At 40.6% G+C, this 12,616-nt stretch overlaps 1 protein-coding gene across 3 annotated transcripts in view; it reads left to right on the top strand.

Moving 5' to 3' along the window:
* ksr2 (kinase suppressor of ras 2) overlaps positions 1-12,616 on the top strand; it is an 82,973-nt gene that overhangs the window by 32,969 nt on the left and 37,388 nt on the right. For all 3 annotated transcript variants that reach the window (XM_076104546.1, XM_076104545.1, XM_076104544.1), the window contains one exon: positions 11,280-11,452. In XM_076104546.1, the coding sequence (XP_075960661.1) occupies positions 11,280-11,452 (173 nt within the window). The remainder of the gene's footprint in view (positions 1-11,279; positions 11,453-12,616) is intronic.

Raw genomic sequence — 12,616 nt, 5'->3', positions numbered from 1 at the left:
ATCGTAGTTAGTGACATCGTTAACTTCTCTGACCTGACTCTTCTCCATAGCAATGGCAGCCACGGCTCATGGGTGTTGTCGTACTTAGAGCCGTTCACCACACCGAAACAGGATTCCTTAAACAAAGTTAAATTAATCAGAACTGGTGGTCATCAGATAAATCTATAGGCTTGTTACATTATCCAGTTAAGTCTCTTTGTCAATTGGTTGTTAATTGTTGTTAATTGATATTAAGTTACAGTGGCTGTATTGTTATTCACCCTTGAGGCCATTTTGTGCAGCTTTTTTTTGTGTGCAGCTAGCTGTTTAGGAAGATGACATCTAAACTCTGATTGGTCAACTGTTTCTCCAACCGGCTGAAACTACTGCCGTCAATGGGCACCACCACACAAGGCAGATTTCAGTTGCTCAACAAATCTGGGATGTGGGCGATGGTTCAGAGGTCTGGAAACAGGCTAATCTGGTATCATCGACTGCAGCTTGATACACCTGTGCACGAGAACGGGGATTCAACTGTTGGCTGTAGCTGCGCTTGAGCTGTCCAATATGGGATTGGACAGACATCTGACAACCTATCAGACACAAGCATTTACTGCATCTGTAGGATAATTATATTTAAAAGTCTGTGTTTTGGTTTGTTTTTCTTATGGTTGTCCTCACAAAACCCCAAAAGGGTCCACGGCTCCATTACTACAAAGGCTCCAGAGCACAAAAAATAAGAAAAATGTCACAGTTAAATGCAGGAACTCCATGACTCAACCCAGTCGACTAAAATGACTCCTTATTGTCGCAGAGCTTTGTTTCGATCTGTATTCTGACGACACGTTTATTGCGTTTCATTCAGAAAAAAACAAAAACTCATGAGCGTTCTCTGGAAATTCAGCCGGCGTCAAATTTATGCCGCTGCTCCCCAGACGATCCGCCGAGATACAGATCTGCCTCCGCCCGGGACACACACGTCGTCACATTAGCCGGGCGATCTCTGACCCCGGAGGATTATTGGTCCCACATGCTCTGCTGCGTGGGACATTCACTGCGTAGATAGGCTACGAAGCCGTGTACGTCACAGCAGTAAGATAATATATGTGTGTGAGAGAGGAAGCTTGCGGCTTCAGTGGTGCCTAATGGGGGAATGTGAGTGTGTATCTTCTTTTCTCTGCGGACAAAGGCTCATCCATGTTAATCAGGGTTTTGGCCCCTTTGCCATTAATGACAAGTCAGGTGAAAGGGGATGTCAATACCAGGCCCTTAACAGCCAGGCGCTACCCAACCCACCCTCCCCTCCATCCATCCACCCATCTATCGGACTTAATGAGTGCTCTTCCCGAGCTCCATCGGCGGCCCAGAAATTGGAGTCATGATTATGAATTTATATGAGTGTTTAGGAGTGGCGGTTAGCCCAACTGCCACTGTTGCTGGTGGAGGAGGGATTTATTAGGTTGATGGTTTTTCTGTGGAAATTTGTGAACAAGTGGGAGCTGGGTGGATTTGAGTGGGTGATTAGAAATGATGCTTAAAAGTTGCGTTATTCTTATCTAAGAAAAAGAAAGAAAGAAAGGATCTGTGAGAAATAACCCAGCTTTACGCGGGGAGATTTATAGTATTTACACTGTGCTCAAAGTATTTAGTTCATTTTATGGAAAATTTTGTTTTGCTTTCTGATTAAATTATATGGATCGTAAGTTTCCCAGCACGATCATTAAAGTTTCATCTCAATCCGTCTCATGGGAAGATCAAACACTAAATCTGAAGTGTGAGATGATGTCAAACGTCGCTCTGACAGAGACCAAGCAAACTAAAAACCGGCTACATCTACTGCTGGCATAGAGTACGGCTGTTTCATTGTCCAACAACCATAAACAGAGTTATTACCGTCGTTCATCATTCAGGCCATCAAGTGGAGGCTTTCATCTCAGTGTTTCTCTCTGATGTTAAAGTCAAGACGGATAATATCTGCTCCCGGTTCCATATTGTCCCTGACCCCCCTCCTTCCTTTTAGGCACTCTGTCATTTACTGCTCTGCCTGTGCTTCAAAACTACCACTTAACCCGCACGACTGTGGGCCAGATAGCTGTTGTCGCTTCCAATGCTGTAGCTTTAATATTTGGATTAGAGAGTTTAAGGTTTGAGCTATGGTTTAATTTAGACCGAATCAAAGAATTAAACTCTTATTGAATTGGATGCTGGGGAAAATACACAGAGACTTGCTGGTGTGCAGGTGACCGATAAGAGAAGGACGCTGGAACATTATAAAACCCTCAAGACCGATGATTGCGTCCATAAAAAAATGAAATGTATAATATTTTTGTACAAAAAGATGTGTAACTATTACAACATTGGGTTTGAAGGATATATCCAGGATGTCAAACTTATTCAGGAGTGAAAACAGGTTAAAAAGATGAAGACAGACGCCAAATCCTACTTAGTCTATCTATTCTTAATTTTTCATATCCCATTGTTAAGCATGCAATGCAGACCTGTGTATACTGCTTCTGACAGTGAGAGGAATTACAAAAACACTGTCGACATGTGCTTTTTGTATGCTAACCGGCTAGTCTCACACAGCCAGCACCTCTTCACAGCTCATCAAATGTATTCTTAAATTTCCAAATTGGTGTTATTTGGATAAACTGATCAATTATTGGGAATCTAAACTGAAAAAATATGAAATCTATTTTTAAGGCTTAAAAAAAGTGTTATTTTTTGGCATATAAAGGATGATAAAAGGATGATTTAGCTTGCCCTGAAGACGAAACTGATCATGTGGTTAAACAAACTGTCAGAGATGCTTATTTGATCGCCCGACATGAACTGTTTCATGCAGATGGCTGTACTGCCTCGGGCTCTGCTGTTACAAAAACTCTCAAAAGAACAAACAGTTGCCATTATAATTACACATAATTTAACTTTAATTCACATGCTGGACATAACTCGCCAGACAATTCACTATGTGACTTTAAAGTAAGAAGGAAATCTGCCAACAATATCAATTTTGGTTCTGCGCGTAATAACAAAGGATCTTGGAACACCTGTCATCCCAGACAATGCAGCGGCAAATGAGGCACACTTAGTCAGAGCCGTGCCATTTAATGTTCAAAAGGCAATTTTTGAATCCAGTCCATCGGTGGAAAACAACCAAAAGTTGGATGCCAAGAATATTTCATCACTAATCTGCAGAGATTTTTCTTGATTGGCAGATTTCATCTCTGAAGAATTGTTGTGTCGTAACGCTGAGCCAAGCTATCAGTTAAATACAGTGTGATTTATGGAGCCACAGAATGTCTCTCGACACGAGTAATTATCACCAGGTGGTGGAGACGGCTGATGTAGAGCACAGGTGATGGCAGGAAACAATGGTGCCCTGAGGAAATTATCCTAGACTGAAGAGTTTCAAGAATCAGTATTCTCGAGCTGTTTTGGATCACACTCTCTGCTGCTCAAACCTGAAAACAAAATTAGTTTCAGAGAAAGTTTTGCGGACATCCGTGTTGTAGTCCTCGAGATCGGTCTTGGGTCTCGAGACTGGTCTCAAGACCACTTTTCTATTGGTCTCGTCTTGGAATCAACTGCATTTTTACTCAGTCTCGTCTCCGTCTCAGACAAAGAGGACTCTGGATTGTATGTCCGGTCATGACGGGAACTACGGGGATTTATTTGTCAGATTTATTTGTTAACATCATTACTGTCATCGCTCATAAAAAACAAAGGAATATTCTTGCATATAGAATTCACCTCTGCAATACCTTTTGATTATTGCCTCTATACATTTCTCATGGTACACTTATACAAACACACTTACAGTATAGTATGTATGGCTTAATAAAAGAGGTGAAGGAAGAGGAATCTTAATTTGTTTTCTCTGGATCTTTCAGATTGATTTAAAGAGTGCCTATGGTTTGCGATTAGTTACTTTGATTGATCGATGATTATTTTGCCCTAGTGTTTCATTAAAAAAACACAACTCCTTGGTCATGTACAATGTTCTTTTGCTACACATTGGGGATGCATCTATGCATCAAATGAAAATGTGTTTGTCGTTTTGCCGTCTCTGGCAGATTTGTGTCCGTTTTAAAATGACAATTGCACGATTGCAGGTTTAAAAACAAATGTAACGGACAGAAATATCTCCCGTCTGTTTTCTATAAGTCTTGTGATGGTTCAGTGTAGCTTTGAGATAGCTTTTTTCAGAGCTGCCGGCTACATTGATCCGTTACAAAATGGAGAGAAGACAGAGGGAAGGTATTTCTGTCCGTTACGTTTAAAAATAAATAAATTAGAACCTGAAGGTTGCCTCTGGACTTTTCTCTGGACGTTTCCACAGCGCATGTCATGCATCATAACATAGACCCCTCGTGGATGACCATATTCCTAACCAACTATTTTTATAATCAATTTGAATTGATTAGTTGTTGCAGCTGTGCCATGCAGTGGGACTTCGCTCTGGTCCTGGTCTTGACTCGGTCTTGCCCTGCCTGGCCCTCAGTCATGTCTTGGTTTTGGTTTAGTCTGTCTTGAATACAATACAAAAAAAAAGTAATCTTATCTCATAGATTCACAATAAAAAAAACAGCAATCGATTACTGACCAAATCCCATCTGACTGACGAGCAGAGATTCTTTCTTCTATCTCCATGACAACACCTCTCTCCCTTGTCTCCACTTCTGCTCCCTGTACTTTCTCACCCGGGGATTTGGTTCCATTTCATAGTTGAAACAGTGGAGCTAAGTACTGTACATCCCTCAAAAGGGCAGCATGGGTGTTGTAGCGTCATATAGAAGAAAATGTGCCTGTATTTTAGATTAAATTACACTTTGTTGTCCTCTGAAATGCATCTTGCAGCAACGTCATTGACGTACAAGAGTAAAAACATCAAAGTACTGCATATAATTCTACTATCAGCCGTTGTTATGCGATGCCGAATATGCTGTGTCTGATGTTGCCAGTTTTAGAACAGTTTCCAGGCAAACTGCACAGTATACGGGTTACTGAAAACACATCTTCTCACTTAACTGTTTGGCAGAATAAATGAGTTCTGCGACCTGTTTAGATGTCTAACTTGTGAAACTCTAATCTTCTATAAGATCACAAAAACCTGATGATCCTTAAACAGAACATGAGAGAAATCTGAGTGTATGCTACAAGCTGGCCGACTTTCTTTTGGTGTACGCATTTTGAAACTTGAGTCGAGTGTCTGAGACCAGTAGTCTTTCGGGCATACTGTCAACAAAGGTTGTGGGTCAAATGCTTGACTCAAGTTTAAAAAAATAAATACACCAAAAGAATGCTGCCTCTAGCTAGGTTGCAAATTAAGTTTAAATTTGTAGCACCCAAATGAATGCAGAGATGGAGGGCGATGGTGTTTTTTTTTTTTAGCATCTCATGCTTATTCACAGAGCAGCATGTTAAGTACCGACTGTCTACAGAGTCCTTACTTTGACCCCGATGAATACACATTTGCATTTTGCTGAAAACCATTGTTGTTATTCTATTATTCTCTGATGCTTCACAGTGGAAGCTATAATGTCTTGGTCGGTGGCAGTGTGAAAGTTTCATGTGGTGTTAACTCTTTTTAATAATTGATTATTCAGACAATTTACTTTTCAATTACTCAATTAATTGTTTAGTTTCCTATAGAATGGAAACACATTTTATGCCCATAAATACATTACCATACCTTTGCTCATGTCTTCATATGGCAACACCATTAAGGAATAAAACTATTTTAATCAGACAGGCTGTGCCGACACACATCCCCGAGAAGCTACTGAGAAGACAACATGTCACAGTCCGCCTTCCTGTCAACTTGTCGCCCGTCTGCCTCTGCTCCCCGGTCCCAAACCACCGGTCTCGCTTCTCATCTGGTCATCTGCTTCCCCCACCCCCTCTTTCTCCGTCTCATTTTCTATCTCCCACACAGGCTTGCCCCCTTTTTCAATCCTTTGTTTCACTCTTTTTTTCCACCTAGGGTGTCTTGCTGTCTCTTAAGCATCATTCTCAGCTTTACAACACACACACACACACACACACACACACACACACACACACACACACACACACACACACACACACACACACACACACACACACACGATTCCCATCCCTTCTGAGAGTGCTGTGCCACCCCTGGCCTCTGAAAGCGCACTGACACCCGCTCATATCCCAGTGGGAGACGCTGACAGTTAAAGAGGAGATAACAAGAGATGTAAGGAGGGAAAGCAAGTTTTTTTTTTTTTTTTTTTTAGAAACGCCCCCTCTATGTGTCCATGAAACATGTGTGATGGTGTTGATTTAGGATGACCTGGATGATCTGTTGGTTCGGTGGTTGTGACTTTTCAACACCTGTGTGTCGCTCCTCTGACAAACAAAGATAAGCTTTGGAGTAGGCCAGTGCTTGAAGTGGAAAAAAATAATTGCCATTACTCCCATTATACACATGTCAGCGTGTGTATGGGCCGGTATCAGCAATCTCTTGCTACTTATTCTTATTTATTTATTATATTTTTCAGCATGTTATACTTTGTTAGTTGTGATTTTATTGTTATATTATAATTGGGCCATGCATCTTCTATAGTAGACCTATAATACTCCCAATAGTAGTCCAATTTTACCCATAGTGTTAATACTTAAAGTGCTTCCTGTGTTATTTGTGTACAGTATTGCTCGAATATATCATAGATTGCCGATAGCCTGGAATCAACAGCAGCCAACCAGACAGGCAGGTATACATGCAGAGCTGAGGGCTCTCCGTTCATGTTTTAGGTTCAATTATTACAATAGATATCGCCACAAAAGCTGAAAGACACACCTTGCTATAGTTAAATAATTATTTTAATTTACAAATATCACAGCCTTCTTCTGAACATTTAATTCTTCTTTCAATGTTTACACTTGTGAAATCATACTCTTTTAATCAAAATAATGCATTAATAGCAAAGAGTATTGTTTTGATTGCTGCACTCGACTGTGCAATTACAATAAATTCCCTTTAGATTAAGTTTAGCTTTGATTTAACTACACTGCCTCAGGAAATACAAATAAAAAGTCCACCCAGGGTAGCAGACTGCCAGCTTTTATTCAACTCAGACTCGACACCGCAGACTTCTGAAAGCAAGACAACCGACATGCGTTGGATGAAACTGCTCAAAGGGCTCACATTCATTCTCTGGTGTAATGATTATTCTAGTCACCTTTATTCCATTTTCCGCCAATTTTATTAAAAGCAGAAAAGAGCAGTGGCTGCCAGAGATATTGCTCCGCTGATCAATTTGCATAGAACGCAACGGGGTGCTTTTCTCCCCATATGGATCTCGGCAGAGCTCTCTGCATATTTCTGAGGTAAAAAGTAGAGGTATGCGGATTGAATCGCACAAGTTATTACTCTCCCAGAAGTGTTGATTAGACAGCTTGAATGCTTTGCAGCATCGCAGCGTCACTGTTGAGGTTTGCCATACGGATGAGCAACTGATAGCTGGTTAGCCAGGCAGAAAGCTGTGCAATAATGCACGAGCCTGCCTTCTTCAAATCCTCTTGATATGTCAGAACGTAAAGGAAATTATGTCTTTTGAAGTATTGCTGCTCTCCTCTGTCCTTGATCAGATGGAACTTACTTGAAGGTGCCACTGTAATCAGCGTCTCTGCAAAGTGTGGGGGAAGTTGATGTGGAGGGAGTGGGTGGATGAATGTCAGACTTTTTATCCTTGCTTGCATATTGTGAAGTGAAAATCTCATATTTCAAAAATATAAACCATCTAAGAAAGTTAAAACAAAGCTTTGATCCCACCTTACCACACATTGAGCAGTCTAACCTTCTCAGACCTTCTCAGAAGTTCTCAGACCTTAAAGAGTGGATCGAATTGTGACCTTAAATTCGAATGTCAAATCGAAAGTGGTTTGGAGATTGAGACGCCTCTAATTTACAAACATCATCACCCTTGATTAACGCAAATGCATGTGCATATTTTAGATTGCACTTCAGAATAGACACAATAGAACTTTAATGAGTCCAAAACTGGGACATGGCAACATGTTCAACAGGAAGAAAGAATATGACGAAGAAATCCCCAAAGCAGCAGGTAATAAGCGTGACACAATGGGTCATTTAATCACTGCAATATGTCAAGAGGAAATGTCTGAATCATACTATGAAAAACAACTTTGGTGTTCCTGTTTACTCAGTAAGGGAGACCCGGGGGGTTTAAAGACTCAGATGCTACCTGGAAGTGTCGCAGAAATATGCAGTGATTTCCATCTGTGGGGAATGTGTCGTGATTTACTATCCTAGAGATCAAAAGACAACTCTACTATTCACACCTTCTCTTAACACTTGACAAGTCCCCCATCTTCCTCTTCTTCTGTCTCTCTGTAGTGTGTGTATTCTTTAAGTTTCTCTTTCCTTTAACTTTTCATATGCAGGGTAGAGAAGGGTATCTGAAAAGATGCTCTAACTACTGCGAAGTTGACAGACCCCTCCTCCGCCCGCCCGCCCGCCTTCACCGACAGCCGTTTTCAAAACAAAAATTGGGAATCCTCTCTCTTCTCTCTACATTCATTTTCACTTTTCCCCCCTCACTAAACATCTACAAATCATTCGGGGGAAGGATAAAGGCACGCATACAGGGAGATGAATGGTTTAATTTAGATTCAAATTGCATAAAGTGGGCTAATCGGAATAGCTGACAAAAGCTCTATGACGGAGAAGTGATAACCTGCAGGCTGCTTCCTTACTGCAGGAGATGGGAGTGAAGTGCCGAGCTGGTTTACAGGTCTAATTGCATGACTCAGTTTAGGGAGTGAGAAACTGACATGGGAGGAAACAAATCCTGTGGGATTTAACACTTAATGAGTGTTACTTTGCCTGAAAAGTCAGACCACGCATGCTTTAAGTCTCTTTTTCTTTCCTTTTCTCACTTTTTTTCCTCACCTGTCTCCGTCTGGATTTGAAGCGGTCTTTTCTTCTCTTTGCACATCAGCCTGCTTTCTGGTTCTTCTCTACAGCTTTTACTTTCATAGTCTCTGCTTCCCGTCTTTCTGGCTCACTCTCTTTGCATCTCTTTGACCTTGTGTGTGCACCACTCAGACATTAGTTTGTAAGCAAATTTATATACTTTTTCTATTTCAAAAGTTTATTTCCAGGGGGCATGACTGAGGACTTCTCAGTTAATGAGTTTTTGTAGTGCTTCTGTAATATCTTATAGTTTAGAAATGGTCTCTCTTATGAAAACCTTTATGATGTATTTCTTACGCCTTATTTCTTTTGTATGTATCTTGTTCCTTGAACTCTTCCAATATACAGCACTGTCATTTAAAGTTTTTTAATGAAAGTGTAACATCAAATAGGTACGTTGTAGGTTAAAGGCCTCTTCTGTAGAAATTTAGCACCACCCCTTAATTACACTTAATAATAATATGGTGATCCATGTCCCTCATTGAACACTCCCCTTTTCTAGCTACCAGCCTGGTACAACGGTTGGCACGAAGCCATATGACCAAATACCAACCCACCTCTGTGGGTAGGCCGCTGTGTGTGGAGGTATATGATTGGTTGTATTTAATATATATATATATATTTCTTTCCTCTTAGAATTTTTTATTCTTCATACCTACCTTATTTAACTGTTGTCTGTAATGTGTTTCATGTTGACCCTGATGAAGGCCACTAGCCGAAATGCACTCAGAAGACTCAGAAGTCAGAGTTGCAGTCACTTTTCTAAATGTCATCAGACTTCAGCCCGAGGACACAATGATGTTAACTAACTTTGTGTGTCTGTATGAACTCCCATATGCATGCAGACCTGAGGTTAGTTATGTATATTTCCATGTTTGTTTACCTCCCGGGGTCTTTATCATGAAGCAACTTCAAACCGAGGATCCACTCAGGCGGGGTTTAACGAGGGGAGCGTGAGGTGAATTTGAGTCCAAAAAGCGTAACAAAGACATGAAACACATATCAATGATATCTCATATGTCTCTGATGGCAAATAAACATCCATAAATCTGCTCAGCAATCCTAGGAAAAGGACCTTTCAGTTTATGAAGTTCAGAACTTTTCAGAGAATCATTGGTTTTCGTGAAAGAGGCAGAGGTCACAAATACAAGTAACAATCATCAAGTTTTGATCCGCTGAAGTTAACCAGCGAGTTAGTTATGGGTTACCATGACCATCTGCCTACAAGTTACAAGTAAGCCAGTGTTCTAAGAAGGAAATCTTTTGAAATGAACGGCCTTTTCTTTGAGTTTTCGTGTGTCATCTTCTCTCTCTATCCTGCAGACTTCTTACTTCCTGTCAACAGTCAGTTTGATTTATTTCTGGCCTGGTGCCTGAAGCATTGTATTCAGTTTAAGAACAGGATACCCAGCCTGACACACTTCATCATGATTACTTAATCTCATAAGTATGTTGACATTATACACTAAGAGTGCTTTCACGCCCACAGTTTCTTTTCTAATCGTGCCAATAAAAGATTATTGTAATTGGTTGGTTTTGTGGTTATTCTAGGCAAGGCAAGGCAAGGTTATTTGCATAGCACATTTCAACATTCTAGTTAGTGTAGTTGTGGTCACAAGTTAAACAGAGCTCGTGCATGATTGACACGTATGTGTATTGGACTGTTGAGCTGGTTAAGTCAGATATGTTTTGCAGTAGTCAAAACAAACATTTATCTCCAAGATTTTCATACAAAATGAAGAAAAACTTCCACCAGGGGATAATCTTCAAATATGTGTTCATTGCAGGAGTCATTTTGCAATTGTGTGACTGTAATTGACGTTTCTTGGTGCACCTTTCTCTCTTTCTCTCGCCCTGCTTTGTCAACCAGAGTGACTTTCATACCTTTCCAAGACCTGGTGTGAACTTGTTGCATCATGTATTTGTGACAATTGTGTGTGGAGAAATTGTTATCTGGCATTAGTAGTTTTAATGATGTTTGGAGCTTATTAAGAAGTTCACAGGTCATATATTCTCTCTCTAATATCTATTTCATATTGCTGTGAAAACATCTTCAAACAACTGTATTTATTCAAGTTCATGCTGGTGTACTTTCTAAACCTTCCACTCGTAATTGAAAGAAGAGCTGGACATCACTTGAAGGGCAAACAATTTCCCATAAAGTGTCGTATCTTGTATTTAGTTCAGCGTATATTTTCACACTTAACGAGAGAAACACTTATTAACAGCGCAGGCATTTATCACTGAAACTCTGGCCTTTGATTAAACCAGTTCTGAGTGTGTACACACCATATCTGTCAGTCTAACAGTTTTTTCCTTTTATTGTTTCCCTCAGAGCCAAGAAGAAGACCAAGCCCTTGAACCTTAAGATCCACAGCAGCGTGGGCAGCTGTGAGAATCTGCCCACGCAGCGTTCGCCCCTCCACTCCGAGCGATCTCTGCGATCCTTCTTCTTCCCTACCTTCATCCCTTCCACACCTCCTGTCCATGCTGAAACACCTTCTGCAAGTGAGAGAACTCTTCTTTCTTTAATCAACTCATGCTCTCAAGCTTTTATGAAATGAGAGTTTTATGAGAATTTGAATGCCTTTAATAGGGACGTCATTCTGCTGTCATTCTAGATTAAGTCAAAAAGTCCATCAAACTGTAATACGGGTTGATTCTTAACCCAAAATCAGTCTTTAGTCTCTGCAACAGTTGTCTGACCTTGTGTTCCACTTTCTGGTATCAGTCTTCTGCCTTAACACTTTTCCAAAGTCGACCTCGCCACAAAAATAAAGAAAAGAAAAGAAAGATTACCTTCGCCCATAATCATTCTTACCACCATAATTATTTTGTTAACAATATACTTAAGCACAAATGAACAATCAGGATGTGCCATAATGACCGGAGGTGGTGTGTTGCTGCACATTGGCAGCCTTATTGGCTGATGTATTATGGGAATATTGCGAAAGCGATAAGACCAAGGAGGAGCTGGGGAGTGATGGAGATTGAGTCAAGGAAAGGAGTGATTAATGTCCACCGCTTAGTGTCATGAATAGCTGTAGACTTGACCAACAGGTATGTGGGGCGCGGCACTGCATATTTGTCGGTAGAAGCATGGCACGGAATAATCACTCGCCATGCATGAGTGGACAGACTATAGTCTCACTTGCTGATGTGTGCATGCGTGTTAACAATAGCAGTTTGAAGAAGAAGAAGATGTAGTTCACACCCTACTGGTAGGCAAGGTCAGGTCACATCTTCAGCAACCGGCATCGACAGAAATTAACACAACAAACTAGGATAGGCTTTAATGTCACATTGTTTCCCATTTCTTTCATGGGTTTCACCATTTTGTGCCACTTGCTGCACCACTTTCTCTTTGAGGCGAAAAGAACAAATCCATAATTTCCTTCCCAGGTGCATATAAGCAAATGGAAAAGCAAAAAATATATCGAAATATATAGAACTCCTTATTACCTACAGGAAAGGCCAGTGCCAGTATGTTTACCTGCTTATTCAACCTTGTCTTCTAGATATTAGCTTTATATACAACTTTCTATATAATTTGCAAAAGCAAAGTAAACCTATTTTAAATGAATACTTGGTGGTTATGCTTGGTCAACTCAAAGCACTGGTTCTGGTTTGGTCTTGATTATTTTCAGTAAAAGTCTGCAGTGACTTGAAAGA

Source organism: Anarhichas minor, unplaced genomic scaffold (assembly GCF_050575085.1).
Source record: "Anarhichas minor isolate MPS153535 unplaced genomic scaffold, ASM5057508v1 ptg000030l, whole genome shotgun sequence".
In the NCBI taxonomy this organism is placed as follows: Eukaryota; Metazoa; Chordata; class Actinopteri; order Perciformes; family Anarhichadidae; genus Anarhichas; species Anarhichas minor.
The sequence above is the reverse complement of the archived record's forward strand: the minus strand, read 5'-3'. Positions and strand labels throughout refer to the sequence as shown.